The sequence below is a fragment of the Callorhinus ursinus genome, unplaced genomic scaffold (assembly GCF_003265705.2).
Source record: "Callorhinus ursinus isolate GAN/ISIS: 27379988/994484 unplaced genomic scaffold, GSC_fseal_2.0 scaffold43, whole genome shotgun sequence".
NCBI lineage: Eukaryota > Metazoa > Chordata > Mammalia > Carnivora > Otariidae > Callorhinus > Callorhinus ursinus.
The window spans coordinates 3,534,931-3,549,687 of record NW_027397105.1 but is presented as its reverse complement, the minus strand read 5'-3'; the positions used below and the strand labels follow the sequence as shown (position 1 = coordinate 3,549,687).

Genomic DNA, 14,757 nt, shown 5'->3' with positions numbered 1-14,757 from the left:
CCCCGAGAAGATAACATTTTAATTATGCAGAGATCAAACAATTGCTTATCTGTCAAGACTAAGAGAATCACCCAAAGAACTGACAGAGCTAGTAAACAGGTAGCTAATGGCATTAACCAGTAAGGGAACCTAGTAATGGGGGGGGGGGAACCATCTATAATAGCAACTAAACATATAAAAGAAGTAAGATATTTGAATTACCTACATAGAGAAACAAATTTAAGGATAAATAATTTAAGAGATGTGTTGTCAGATTGAATCAATATTGTAGTAACAGCAGGTGTTATAGAAATAAATACAACTGTGATAAAAAAAAAATACCAACCATATCTTTTTAAATTTACCAAAATAAAGTCTCTCTGAAAGAATAAATGCTCTCCAGTAGCATTTACTTATGCATTTATCATGTATGTATTGATGCATTCTTAACAAGAGAAGAATGGGGTACTTCCCATACTAGGTCTTTGAAGGTTGTGACTATAAGACTGTAGGTATCAAAATAGTGCGCTGTTGGCATAAGAATAGATAAGTTAATGCAACAACATAGAATGGCTAGAAACAGGCTAAATATCTAAAGATTTGTTATATGACCAAGTGGCATCCTGAAACCAGTGATGAATCAAATCAATCATTTGATAAATGGTATCAGGACCGTTGAAAGACCATTAAAACTGAGTTACAGTTCTATCTCAAAAAAAAAATTAAGAGTTCTATCTCAAACATAAAATAAATTTCAGGTAGATTAAAGGTTGAAGTGTGGCAAACGAGACCATGAATGTAATAGAAGAGAAGTAGGTTCCGTGAACCACCTAGAGGAGAGATAACAAACAGCCACCCCCTCCCCCAGGCAAAAATGATAAAAAGATAAGGCCGACAGATTTGAGAGCATACAATTTAAAGCTTTTATATAGCTGTTCAATCATTAAAGATAAAGATACAGAGGTACCCAGGGCAAAAGATGTCGAGTCACTTGCTGAGTTAAGAAGCAGGTCTCCAGGGCGCCTGGGTGGCTCAGTCGTTAAGCGTCTGCCTTCGGCTCGGGTCGTGATCCCAGGGTCCTGGGATCGAGCCCCACATCGGGCTCCCTGCTCTGTGGGAGGCCTGCTTCTCCCTCTCCCACTCCCCCTGCTTGTGTTCCTGCTCTCTCTGTCTCTCTCTCTCTCTCTTAAATAAATAAAATCTTAAAAAAAAAAAAGAATAAACGTCCCCTTAAAAAAAAAAAAAAAAAGAAGAAGCAGGTCCCCAGAATACTATGTATATTATAAATCTCATTTTGGGTTTTTTTTTTCCCCCTCTTTTAAAAATTTATACAGGTGACCCTGTTTAGTGCCCACAGCACTTGGTTCTCATCATACACATTGAACACACACAGGACCGGAGTACCAAATCTTATTCCCCAACAATTCCTAGAACCCTAGAGAGCTCAGGACTGAAGCTGTGTGTGTAAATTCCTTTGCAGGGATTCCTGACTTCCTTCCCCCGTCATCTGATTTGTCTCCTCCCAGCCAATCAGCTGAGTTGTGTCCCCCAAACAGCCGGCCTAGCTGTCTCCTCCCAGCCAATCAGTGGGTCTGTCGTCTCCCAACCAATCAGCTTATCCGTCTCCTGCCAACCAATCCGCTGATCTGCCTGCCCAACCAATCAGCCGTCCGCGGTTTCAAAGGCGCAGGGTCCGGCACAGGTTGGGGTTGGCCAGCCCCAAAGCCCACCCGTCCCTGGGATCTCACCGCATGGTAGAGACCTGGGTGCAAGAATTTAAAAAACCACGGAGGCCCTGAGGAAAAGGTGCTGGGCGAGGACAGGTGCTCAGGCACGTGATGAATAGACAGTTTGCCAGTCTAACTTTGCAAGGCGCGCTAGGTGAACCAGCCAGTTCAGGGTTAATCTCTTCCATTCCCTTCCTTCCAACTCCTCCCCCAAACCAACGGATCTGCATTGCGTCTGGGCTTCTTGCTGGTGACCAGAATTCCTTTAACAAGAAGGCGAAGCTTTTCTTCCCTTCTGTAGTGTATAGGCAGAAAGGATTCAAACTGCAGATACCTTGGCAGGGCCTTCAGTGGCTAATCAAAGATCCAAGTGACTCTTTCTTACTTTGAAATGGGTTCGGGGCGGGAGATGTAGGGCTGGGGCAAGCTGTCACCTGCACGCAGGGACACCGCCTCCCAGTGTCAGGTAGAACCAGCGGGCTCTTCTCCGCTGAATGCACGCTATGCCTTGAGATATTGGGGGCGCGGGCAGCTGCGCAGGGACTCTGTTCTGGGCAGCCCAGTGAGCGTGTAGGGCGAGGGCCTGACCCTGGGACGTTGGGGTTCCAAGCCTGGGGGGCAAGAGCCAGGCAGAGCAACAACGGGAGCCGTTGATGGGATGAGGGTGCTTGGACTCAGAGCAGAGGACCCTGGGAAGCCCGGTCACTCGCTGCTGAGCGCCTTCCCCTCGACATTGCCCGGGGGACCTTGTGACACCTCCAATGTCCTGGTGATGGAGAAGGCCAACACCCGTGTGGAGAGACTGCCTGTGCTAGGAACTCGTCCTCTTCCAGGAAAAGCAGAACCAAAATAGGAAATCACGGACCCTTTCGCACATCAGTCATTTTCAAACAGTTAAAAAAAAAAAAACCCACCCTCACCCGGACGAACGCATAGTGAGCCTTCGCCAAAGACGCTGAGCTCATTACCGACGGAACCCGCGAGATGGCAGAGCTGGTTTAAAGGATGATGAGAGCCTGATAGAAGTTTCTCGATAAGCCAGAGTAAGATTGCAGAATTAGATACGAAATGAGTTAATATCGTAGAGGCGGGTAACGCCATAACCTGTGGGGTGCGCTTTTCGACGGAACAAAAATCCCTTCAATCCCCTCACACCCTTCGGTTCACCTCTCACTCCGCAGAACCTCAGCCCTCGTCAGGGGCGACTGGTAAATTAAGCTAAATTACCCTTTCCTACATGATCCCAAAGTGGGCTTGTTAGAAAGGGCCGTAGCGAGCTTTTGTTACCGCACGGGCGAATGTTTTTGCCTCTTTGCAGAGTGTCCCCATTCCCGGTTCTCCCTGCTGAGGGAGGCAACGGGGTGGAGGCTGGAATGGAGGCCACGGAATGAGCCCTCGGAGGGGAAGCCGAGGTTGAATCACGTAGTGGTTACCAGTACTTGGTATGAGGCCATGGTAGGGTGGCAGACCTTTATTTCACTTATACGAGCTTTTCTTCCTCATCCGTAAAATGTTAGCATAGCAACACCTCCCTGTCAGAGCACTATGAGGGTTAATGCTGGCCTCCATGGGTTTCGCGTCGCTGGTGGATTGGGCAGTGGTAGCGAAGACACAGGTCTTGACAAGGGACCTGGAGAGGCGGGCCTTCCACCCGTGGAGCCTTAGGGAGCCAGCTGCCATAGCGACGAGCGAAACAGTTTATCCCGCTTTGATGTGGCTGGGTGGGCAGAGGAAGTGGGCAGGTTATCAAGCGTTCGGGCCTCCCCCTTCTTCCTGACTCCACCCCTGTAGTGTGGCCCCCTCCGCCTCTCATCTGGGGGTGGCAGGAAGCCTCAGGTCAGTGCTGCCAGCTCCCGCCCACCACAGCCCTCTCGGGTTCAGCTCACATGTCTGTTGAGTATTTGCTCCAAGCCCCCCGCACGGCTGTGTAGACCACAATACTTGCCTGCAAAGAACAGATCCGTAATCGTGAGGGGCGACAGTGAGCATCATCTGTGAGCCACAGGACAGTTTCCAAAGCACACACTGATTGCATTCCGCCCAGACCTCGGCCCCTCTGGGCAGAGGGAAAAGCAATATTCCTCCCATTTCATGCATGGGAAAACCGAGACTCAGGGAAGTTTAACGTGTCTTGCCCACGCTATGGAGCCAGGTGTGGGAGAGGGAACACGGGCCTTGGTATGACCTCTGCTTTGTCACTTCCTAGCTGATGACCTTGGGCAGGCTATATAAGCTCTCTGAGCCTCCCTGTCAAAAGTAGGACTGTAATTTGTGGTGATGATGGTGATGATGATGCTGATGTTTGCATCTCCCATGGGCTTCCCATGCATTGACCGCTGCTAAGGGTGGGTCTCCTCTGTCCTCAGAACACCCTCCTTGGGTACATAGTTTAGTCCCATCTTCCAGAGGATGAACCTGAAGGCTAGACAGGTAGGTAGCTTGGCCACGCTGATAGAGCTGACAAGAGCTCTACCCCTTGAGTCTATGTCTGCTTGATCTCCAAAAGCCATGTCCTTTGACTCCAGAAACCTATTCTCACATTTGCATAAAGCTCTTTCTGCCAGGAGGCATAGGCCGGGAGTTGTGTGTGATGGGAAAACCCGGGGCTGTCCCAGCTGCCATTTTGTAAGCACATGCCTCTCTGGGCAATCTCGGCCGCTTTTCCTTTCACTTGGTGCCTTCGACCCTTCAACCTTGTGTTGAAGCAGGTACAAACCTAGGTTTGGTCACTTTGGCCCATCAACTGGTGGCAGGTGAATTCTGAATAATTTTCAGTGGCCATAAGTTTCTCTCGGGACATTTGTGACCAGAGACATTTGCATTTCATACTTTTCTTGTCTCTGATTATGGAATAAAAGGTGTAGATCCATTGAAGGAAAGTCAAGCATCATTGACTAGCAGGTAGGGGTTTTCCTCAAAGAACGCTCTCACACCAAATGCATGGGTTCCCCCCAACCCCGGACAACCACGAATTCTCCAGCTCTCCAGACACCACCTGAGTGTCCCAACACCCGGCTCAGTTCTGACACTGGCTACCCAGAGTTAACGCAGACCCCACGGGTTAAGAGCTCAGTCCCATAGACTACAGCGATTTCGGATACCAGTTGCAAGTCCCACTTTGATAAGAACCCAAAGTGAGGGACGCAACTGGCAGGGGAAAACATTATAATTGAAATCTACTCCCTACCTTTCAAAGTCTTAATTATCATTGACCAAAAGTGGTCTGTCCAAAAAAAAAAACAAAAACAAAAACAAAAAAAAACAGAAAACTTTTAAAAATTTGAGTATTTGATGGCACAATATCAGTGAAAGGGATTTTTATGATTGAAAAACAGTAGTTAGGAGGGACATAACATCACTTCTCTGGCATTCTTGTCAAAGATTCTTGCCTCACGCCAATCCTAGGGTGACAGGAGACGCCCCAAATCGAGGAACATTCTACAGGAACCAATCAGGACATTTGGGTCAAGATCACAGAAGACTGGGACAGACTGAGGAAGCGTTACGGGTGGAGGAGGCTAAGGAGAAATAAGTCCATGCAGTGTGGGACCCTGATAGGATCCTGGAACTGAAAGAGGACCTTACGACCACATAACATGTTTCTTGTATCACGGAGTCACAGGGGGAGATGTAGGGAAAGGGGTGGGGAGCCGCTGTTCCAGAAATCACAGGGTGCGATGAATCAGAAGTAAGCTGGCTGCCCGTAACAGAAACCTGCCCAGTGTAACGCTGGTGGAAACGCATAAGGGTTTATTTTTTTCCTTCTAGTAAAAAAAAAAAAAAAATCCAGGGGAAGGCCGTCCACAGTTGGCACAGGGCTCCCACTAATGTTCTAAACCAGCTCTTTCCTTTTATTCTGCTCCACCATCCTTAGCGGGAAACATCGTTCTTGATGCCACTTCGTGGTCTAATGGCTGCAGGAGCTCCAGCTATCATGGCCCTATTCCAGTTAACAGGAAGTAGGAAAGCGGGGGTTGCAGAAAGGGTATTCCAGAAGCCCCACCCAACCCCTGCAAGGGAGGTTGAGAAATGTCACCTATTGCCCTGTGCCCAGGGTCCCTTTGGTAAAGAAGGAAGATGGGTGTTGGGTGGATGCCCACAAGTTTCTGCTGCATGTGGCCCACCAGGAAGAGTGGTGTGGCAGAGCAGGACTGGTCCTGTCGGGGTGACCGTGGGCAGGGCAGTGAAGGAGCGGGGGGCGGGGGAAGGTCTCGCTTCACTCCCCCCCGGAGCTGGTGGCTCTGCAGAGCTGGAAGCCATCCCACAGGCAGGAGGGTCAGGAGAAGACTGAGCAAGCGAAGTCTGCACGACAGCATTTCCCTGGGGGACTTGAAAGGGGCGCGGAGGGGAGCTCGCCTCTGTCATGCACTTGAGTGGCCACCAGGTGGCGTCCCAGGTCCCGATAGCGGTAGCCAGTTTCAGGGACTTTCCTATCAAAATAGACATAAGGTTAACTTTTTTACTGGGGGCAGAGGCAGGGCTCAGCCTGGGAGGGACAGCAGCAGGGAGGGCGAGCTGCCCCGAGAGCCAGTGGGAAGCTGGGCAGAGGCTCACAGGGCTGGAGGAGACTGAGCTGGGGGCCCGCACACCCTCGGGGGAGCCGAGAGAGGGTCAGGGAACCCCTGGGCACCGCAGGCTGGCCACCCTAAAGCCTCGGGTGCTGCACCCACCGTCTGTGGGGAGCAGAGCTGCACCGGGCCTGAGCCTCATCGTGGGGGGCCAGGGGGGGCAGCCTCGCTGGCCGGTGCCGGGCCACTGGGAGGCCCAAGGCCATGACTGCTAAAGTTGCAGATAAACCTACCAACTCTCGTTTGTTTTGGCAACAGGGATCACCTACCAGCGACTGGTGAGGGCAGAGCAGGGCCTGCCCATTAGAAGTCACCGCAGCTCCACCGTGTGAGTGTTCTTGAGGGGGGTTCCCCCATCCCCACACGTCCCCCCTCCCAGCCCCATGCATCTGGTTTTCCCTTCAACACTGTACCCCCCCCCACCCCCCCGCCCCAGCCACCAACACACAGTCTTCGAGAGGACCAGGAACGCCTTGGAATAGTTGGTGATGCTTTGTACGTAAGGTTGCTTCTCTGGGCTGAGGGGTTTTCCTCCGAGTTCTAAATGGCTCTAAAACTTAAAACAACAAACATTGAAAACCACCTGCACTGATCATGCTGAGTCCTGGGCACACATGACCTCACTTTGCCCCCACTTTTCAGATGGGGAAACTGGAGGTCAGAGAGGCCAAGTATTACTTCACGATGGTCACACAGCTAGTAAGCGTCTGAGCCAGGATTTAAGCCTCAGTCTTACTCAAAAGCCCACATGCTTTCTATGATGTCTTTCTGCCTGTTACTGAAATAGCATTTTCCAACCTTTTTTCGATGAGGACCTACAGTAAAAAATGCATGTGATTTTATTTTTATTTATTTATTTATTTTACGTAATCTCTATGCCCGAGTTCTGTGGGGCTCGAACTCACGACCCCCAGATCAAGAGCGGCATGCTCCACCACCTGAGCCAGCCAAGCACCCCTAAACGATGCATTTTATATGAAAGCCTACGTTCATATATGCACAAGCGCACACGCACACAGAACTGAAATGAGTTTTAGGTGAGAACACACGTGCCGAGAAAGCATGCGGGGGGAGGGCATGCGCCTGACTGGTCGCGTCCTGCACACAGTGGAGCTCAGCACACGTACGTGGAAGGAGTGAGCAAGTACTCAGTGGAGGAGAGTGGCTCAGGCAGGGACGGCTTGTGCAAGCCTGTCCCCTTTTTCTGACAAATAGAGAAATCAACATTTGGTTCCCCCCTAAAGGATGGGGACTCTGACAGAGCCCGGTCCCATCTGGGGGGGCCCTGACCCGGGGCAGCCATCCACAGAGACAGGACAGGAGGGCCGCCCTCACCATGCGTCTCTGCACGGAGCCTGGGGTGGGGGGGCGGCGGGGGGCAGTGCAAGCAGCTCAAACCGAAGTCTCTACAGCTGGGATGTTGTGATGTCTCCAACACACTTCGAGAAAACACAGCGACAGAGGGCTGATGTGGGTGAAGTGAGAACAGTCACGTGTGGCTAACTGTTAACTGAGCCATTGACACCCTGGGGGGTTCACGATTCTTTGAACATTTGGGTCTGTGTCTGAAGTTTTCCATGATGAACAGAACGTCAAGGCCGGCCTGGAGAGGGAGCTCGGTCCAGGAGAGGAGAGGCGGCGGTGGGGGAGGCTGGGCACACACTCCCCTCCCAGCCCCGTGCAAGCTAGCTGGGGTGATGGCTTCTGGGAGTTAGAAAAGGGGTCCCTTGTGAGCTGCAGACTCGCAGGCAGCCTTGACACCTAGCCTGAACTTCCAGGCCAGCCTGCATGCAGGTGTGTGGCTGCCCGGCTCCCTCCCCACTGCAAAATGAGCCCCTAGCTCCAAGCCGCCTCCGCTGAGAGGGCAGTCCTCTTGAGTCCTTTGTCCATTCCAACCACCTGTAGGAAAAATGTTGATATAAAAATAAGGTGAAATTCTTTTTGTAAAAATGAAGCCCCACTTTCAAAAGGCCCTTTGAAAACACTGGCTGAGAAATACTCAGGAGTAGACCATAAGCTTTGCACTTGGACCTGGGGCCCTTGAGCCAGCCCCCTGCCTCTCCCCTGGCCTCAGCCGCCAGGGGGGTTGGGGCTTAGCCGCTCCGCCAGGGCCAGATGTGAGGGGCTGCGCTGTCCACACCCCCCAGAGCCTGCCCTCTGTGCCCCCAGCACCGTGCTGTTGCTGAACCCAGTGGAGGTGCAGGCTGAGTTCCTCGCTGTGGCCAACAAGCTGAGCACACCCGGGCACTCGCCCCACAGCGCCTACACCACCCTGCTCCTGCACGCCTTCCAGGCCACCTTCGGGGCCCACTGTGACCTCCCAGGGCTGCACGGCAGGCTGCAGGTACGTGCCTGGGGCCCTGGGGCCTTAGCATCACCGTGGCTGACGTGGCAGGGCAGTGGCTGGAGCGCTGGCTACACTGAGAGGCTTTGGTGACACTGGGCCCCGACGGAGGTGGGTGGCAGCCTGGGCAGGGGGCTGGACACGAGCCTCCGAGGATGGCATGGGCTGGGTGGGCTGGGAACAGGCTGTAGAGGGAAGCTGGAAGACCTGACTTCTAGTCCTAGCTCTGTGACGGGTCAGCTGTGTGGCCCTGGACAGCCCCCTCCCCTGTCTGGGACATAGTGGGGAGCTGTGAAGGACCCTCCCCCAACTCGGCAGTGTCCTGGCTCTGGGCCTTTCTCTTGTGACCACTTCCTGAGAAGACGGGCCCGGGGAGGCCCCAGCCAGGCGTGGGGGGTGGTGGGTGCCAAGGCAGGGGAGGAGATGGGCCACGGCCGCCATCGGGAAGACCCTAGGAGCTCGAGAAGTCGGGCAGCCGAGCCTTGGTTCGGAGGGGCAAGCCCGTCTCCTCCTGGGCTTTCAGTCCAAGAGCCTGGCCGAGCTCGAAGACATCTTCACGGAGACTGCGGAAGCTCAGGAGCTGGCTTCTGGCATCGGGGACGCAGCCGAGGCCCGGCAGTGGCTCAGGACCAGGCTGCAGGCGGTGGGAGAGAAAGCTGGCTTCCCCGGCGTGTTAGGTGAGGCTCTTGGGAGAGCATGGCGCATTTTCCCCAGGTGGTGAGCAGTCCAAGTTGGCCAATGGTTCTGCCCCACACCGCCCGCGGGGGACCCAGGCTCTCGTCATCTGGGTGCTCCACCACCCCCGAGGGCGGAAAGAGGCTGGCCGGCTTCCCACTCGGCCCCGGCCCCGTCCAGGTGTGTGGCCAGCGCTGGTCTCTTCCTTGAGCCCCTTCCAGCCCTCACCCCCTGTCCCCCTGTTCTCGCAGACACTGCCAAACCTGGCCAGCTCCGCACCATCCCCATCCCTGTCGCCAGGTGTCACACGTACAGCTGGAACCAGGACAGCTTCGGTAAGCAGTCAGCTGGGGCCCTCATGGCGCCCACCCCTCAGCCCCCCCCGGGGTGGGGGGTGAGGGGGGGGGCTTCTTCCTGGTCCTGCCCCCCCTGCCGCCTGGGCAGGCTCCAAGCAGAGCAGGGGCCGGTCCTGGGCTGCCCTTCACCTCCTTCCGCCCTCTTCCTCCCTCCGGGGCCGGTCTGAGCCTGTCGCCCCTCATGAGGGCGTGCAAGAGGGGTTTCAAGGACCCAAACGCCCAGACGGTGGGTGCCTCCCCTGGCTTCCCTGCAGACATCCTGCAGGAAATCCTGCTCAAGGAACAGGAGCTGCTGCAGCCAGGGATCCTGGGGGACGATGAAGAGGAGGAGGAGGAGGAGGAGGAGGAAGAAGACGACTTGGAAACCCACGGGCTTTGTGCCCAGAGGGACTCACTGCTCTCCACCAGCTCGGCGGTCTTCCACGACTCCGACCTGTCCCTCGCCTCGTCCCAGGCCTCGGGGCCCGCCCTCTCCTGCCAGCTGCTGACCTCCTTCGTCTCGGGCCTCTCGGACGGCGTGGACAGCGGCTACGTGGAGGACAGCGAGGAGGGCTCCACCGAGTGGCCCAAGAGGCCGGGCGGCCGGGAGCACCGGGGCCACCGCAGGCCCGGGCAGAAGTTCAACAGGATCTATAAACTCTTTAAGAGCACCAGCCAGCTGGTGCTGCGGAGGGACTCCCGGGGCCTGGAGGGGGGCTCGGGCTTGGGCCTGCCGCTGCGGCGGGCGGGGAGCCTCTGCAGCCCCCTGGACGGCCCGCCGCCGCTGCCGCCGCCGCCCCCCGCGCGGGCCCAGCGCTCGCGCTCCCTGCCCCAGCCCAAGCTCAGCGCCCAGCTGCCCAGCTGGCTCCTGGCCCCCGCCTCGAGGCACCAGCGCCGCCGGCCCTTCCTGAGCGGAGACGAGGACCCCAAGGCATCCACACTACGCGTCGTGGTCTTCGGCTCCGATCGGATTTCGGGGAAGGTGGCTCGGGCCTACAGCAATCTGCGGTAGGAGCTGGACCAGGGGGCCTCGCTCTGCCCGGGGCGGGGCGGGGGGCGGGGGGGTGCTGAGGGTCCCAGAGGGACCACTCTCCTCTCCTCGCCTTCTTCTCTACCAGGCAGCTGGAGAACAACCACCCGCTCCTCACACGGTTCTTCAAGCTTCAGTTCTTCTATGTGCCCGTGAAGCGAGGCCAGGGGACCGGCTCCAGTGCCTGCCGCCCCCCTGCCAGCCAGACGCCCCCACCCCCCACAGACTCCCCGAGGCACCCCAGCCCTGCGGTATGTCCCCAGCCCCGGGCCACATGCAGTAGGGGCGCAGAGTGGGCACCTGCAGGTCCAGTGACCCGACGGGGGCTGGTGAGAAGTTGCCAAGAGCAGCCACCGTTTCTAGGGGGGGGTGCCTTCTCCCGCTTGAGCCTCGCTCCGGGGAGCAGCTCCTGCCCTGCACGTGGGGGCGGCACCTTGCTGGGTGACACAGACTAAAGATTTGCAGATTTCTCTCGGGGCTGGGAGGAGCTATGGTTGGGGCTGGCAGATGCCATCTGTGGCCCTGGGCGGGGGCGGGGGGCTGGAATGACTCTCACCCCTTGCCCCAGGAGCTGGAGAGCACCAATGACATCTCCCACTACCTCGGCATGCTCGACCCCTGGTATGAGCGCAACGTGCTGGGCCTCATGCACCTGCCCCCCGAAGTCCTGTGCCAGGTGAGTGGCCCCCAAGGGGGGCGGGGGGCACTGACTGCAGTCGCACAGTGCTGCTCGGAGGCCCTGGTTTCGGGGGATCCAGCTTGAGACCTCCAGGGAGGACCGGGGTGAGAAGCGCAACTGAGCCCAAATTGAGGGCAGTGTCAGGGCGGGTCCCAGCAGGCTCCGGGGGACCTTAGGCTTCAGCCCCCTTCCTCACTTCCTCTGGCTTTGTCCAGCTCGGCCAGGGCCCTCCGTGGTGGCCCTGGTGGCCGGTGCGGGGGCTCTGGAGGCTGGGCTGTGGGTCGTCCCCCGACCATTCTGTGTCCTGCTTTGATCCCACCACCCCCTTGCCTGGCTGTCTGCCTCTGTCTCCGCACGTGTGTGTGTCCGTGTCTCCTGCCCTCACGTTCCCTTGCTCGCTCGCTCGCTCGCTCGCTCGCTGGCCACCGGTGCCTCTGACCGGGCTCTGGCGCCCACCCTCAGCAGTCTCTGAAGGCAGAATCCCGGCCCCTGGACGGCTCCTCAGCCCAGCTGCCCATCCTGGCGGACATGCTCCTCTATTACTGTCGCTTCGCGGCCCGGCCGGTGCTGCTGCAGGTCTATCAGACAGAGGTAAGGACCCCCCCCACTGCGGGCACCCCCCCCACCCCTGCAGCCAGCAGCCCCGGGTGGGGGGCCCCCTCCGGGAGGTCCCCACTGACGCCAGCCCTTGCCCTCTGCAGCTGACTTTCATCACCGGGGAGAAGATGAAAGAGATCTTCATCCACTCCCTGGAGCTGGGTCACTCTGCCGCCACACGTGCCATCAAGGCTTCGGGTGGGTGCTGCCTGAGCCCCGGGGGAGACGGGCCTGGGAGGTGGGGGCCCTGGGGTCTGGGAGGGGTACCGGAAACGAGAGGGAGTGACAGTCTGTCCCGGGCGGCCCAGGTCCTGGCAGCAAGCGTCTGGGCATCGATGGTGACCGCGAGGCCGTCCCTCTAACACTACAGATTATTTACAGCAAGGTGAGGCTGCTGCCTGGGGCCCCTGTCCCTCTGGGGCCCGCTCCTGACCCATCCTCACCCAGAGTCAGCGCCCCCATGTGCCCAGGCCCCAGTCTTTCAGCTGGGAGGCTGCAGCAGGCTTCCCTGGACAGAAGGGGAGGGAGTGGATATCCTTCTCCCCTTTGGCCTGCAAAGCCCCCCCCCCCCGCCCCGCCCGGTGTGCTCTCCCCCCAGCTGGATGTGCTCAGCGGCTCCCGTGAAGTGTTAGGGCCTGGCTGCAGGGCTGAGGGTGAGGGGTCCAGAGGCACAGTGAGGGAGAGCCCAGCGTCCACGGAGCTGGCGTGCCTGGCTGGGTGCATGGGAGGTGGGGCCGCTTCGGAAGGGAAAGGGAGGATCTGGGGGGCCGGAGGGTGGGAGGGGCGCCCATGAGCCCACCAGAGGGCGCGGGTGCTCCCAGCTCTCCTGCCCTCAGATCCATGGACCAGGCCAGCGACCTAACACTCCTCCCCCTCCTCCCGGTAGTCATCAAGGTCTATAGGGGATGGGGAGTCCGAGGGCTCTCGGTGCAGAAGCGAGCGGGTGAGAGCTTCCCGGGGGGCGCCGACTGCAGGCAGCTCCCTGTGGCTGGTGGGCCCCGGAGTCCTCCGGCTGAGAGGGTCTGGCTGCGTTTGCAGGGGGCCATCAGTGGACGAAGCCGCTGGAGTAACATGGAGAAGGTGTGCACCTCTGTCAATCTCAGCAAGGCCTGCCGGAAGCAGGAGGAGCTAGGTGAGGGGGCGCGGGGGGGGGGGGGCGCGACAGGGCAGCACCGCCCCTCAGAGCCTGGCCTGAGCCGCCCCTGCCCCTCAGACTCCAGCATGGAGGCCCTGACGCTAAACCTGACAGAGGTGGTGAAAAGGCAGAACCCCAAGTCCAAGAAGGGCTTCAACCAGGTAAGGACGTGCCCCTCTCCGCTGTGGTGCCTTCCGGAGACCCTGGCGCAGGAGGAGAGGTAGGCTGGGGGTGTGGTTTGGGGTGCACACACTGCGGGGTGCCCTACGGGCAGATGGGTCTGCATGCAAAGGCTCTGGCGGGCAGCCGGGGGAGCCCTGGGTGCGCGCAGAACGGCTCCGTGTGGGGGACCGGGGCCTCACAGTGGGGCCGTGGGAACTTCTCCTGGGGGCACTTGTTTCTTCCAGACCCGGGGAGGGTGGAGGCCGGAGAGGAGGCAGGGCCTCACGGAGGCTGCCGGGCCCTCTCCCGAGCTGGCCGTCAGCCCCGCAGGGCGGCTGCTGGGGTGGCCTGAGGCAGAGAGCCGCCAAGGGCTGGCAGTTCTGGGGCCGGGGATCGGGGAGGACTGATGGGGGCCTTTCTTCCAGATTAGCACATCACAGATCAAGGTGGACAAGGTGCAGATCATCGGCTCCAACAGCTGCCCCTTCGCAGTGTGCCTGGACCAGGATGAGAGGAAGATCCTGCAGAGCGTGGTCCGGTAAGAAGGGGGGCCCAGGGAAGGGGCTCGCCTCTGTGCCACGTGCTAGAACCCCGGAAGGAGCTGCAGGGATGGGGGCCTGCCCTTACTCCCGCCTGCCCCACAGGTGTGAGGTCTCACCTTGCTACAAGCCAGAGAAGAGCAGCCTCCACCCCCAACCCCAGAGGTCCCCGGACCCGCCAACCCAGGCCCCGCCGGACCTCTGCTCCCTCCTCTGCCTGCCCATCATGACGTTCAGTGGAGCTCTGCCCTAGTGGGACCCTCACCAGCCTGGACAGGAAGCCCTGGGCAGGCAGCCTCCTGGGAGGCCCTCCCCACACGGTGGCCTCGAGGGTCTCGCTCCCTCTGGGAAACTAGATGGCCCTCTGTTGGATCAGGCCCTGCTATGGGCCTTGCAGTGGACAGTGGGCAGGGGATTGGTGGTTTCTGGGCCCTCAGGGCTGTGTGTAGGAAAGACACAGGCATTAGGGAGAGAGCGGCTGGCCACACTGCCCCTCAGATTCCTCACGGTGGAGAGGAGAGAGATGGATGAGCTGACCTCCAGAGGCCCTGGCCGCTGGTGTGGTCTAGGATCCTTTCTAGAAAAATCTGAGGCTCTGGTGCTCTGGGGTGTGGTTTAGGCCTCCTCTCCCAATGCTTGGCTGGAACCCTCACCTTAGTTTGTCTAAATCTTGGGGGGGCCCTTTGTATCTGGGGCTCAGTCCCCTCCACTCTGGGGCTCAGGTGGTAGAAACAAGACTAGGAATTTCTTCCCAGACTTTTCAGTACCACCCCCTCTCCCCCCCCCCCCCCCCCCCCGCCTTGTCTCTCAAGTTCCCTGGGTCTTTTGAAAAACAGCACTAATCCTTTACCTGTCTACTCTCAGCCCCTGGAACATATTCTCTCAGGAGCCCCTTTCTGGATCTGAGAGCCTTGGGAGACAGGGCAGGCATTGATTCTACAGCTTGGTTACCTTCTAGCTCAGTGACCAGAAGGAAGTGAATTAGCT

At 57.9% G+C, this 14,757-nt stretch overlaps 1 protein-coding gene across 20 annotated transcripts in view; it reads left to right on the top strand.

Annotated features, from left to right (window-relative positions):
- The window catches only part of PIK3R5 (phosphoinositide-3-kinase regulatory subunit 5), a 64,320-nt gene extending 49,778 nt beyond the window's left edge, over positions 1-14,542 (top strand). For 18 of the 20 annotated variants that reach the window (XM_073881689.1, XM_073881691.1, XM_073881688.1 and 15 more), the window contains 14 exons: positions 6,533-6,602; positions 8,444-8,618; positions 9,142-9,295; positions 9,545-9,628; positions 9,904-10,636; positions 10,747-10,909; positions 11,227-11,334; positions 11,800-11,928; positions 12,039-12,132; positions 12,243-12,319; positions 12,973-13,066; positions 13,148-13,230; positions 13,657-13,769; positions 13,876-14,542. In XM_073881689.1, the coding sequence (XP_073737790.1) occupies positions 6,533-6,602; positions 8,444-8,618; positions 9,142-9,295; positions 9,545-9,628; positions 9,904-10,636; positions 10,747-10,909; positions 11,227-11,334; positions 11,800-11,928; positions 12,039-12,132; positions 12,243-12,319; positions 12,973-13,066; positions 13,148-13,230; positions 13,657-13,769; positions 13,876-14,023 (2,225 nt within the window). In that variant the 3' untranslated portion in view covers positions 14,024-14,542. The remainder of the gene's footprint in view (positions 1-6,532; positions 6,603-8,443; positions 8,619-9,141; positions 9,296-9,544; positions 9,629-9,903; positions 10,637-10,746; positions 10,910-11,226; positions 11,335-11,799; positions 11,929-12,038; positions 12,133-12,242; positions 12,320-12,972; positions 13,067-13,147; positions 13,231-13,656; positions 13,770-13,875) is intronic. The other 2 variants (XM_025864345.2, XM_073881687.1) reach the window with 1 other exon arrangement.
- The last annotated feature ends 215 nt before the right edge of the window (positions 14,543-14,757 follow it).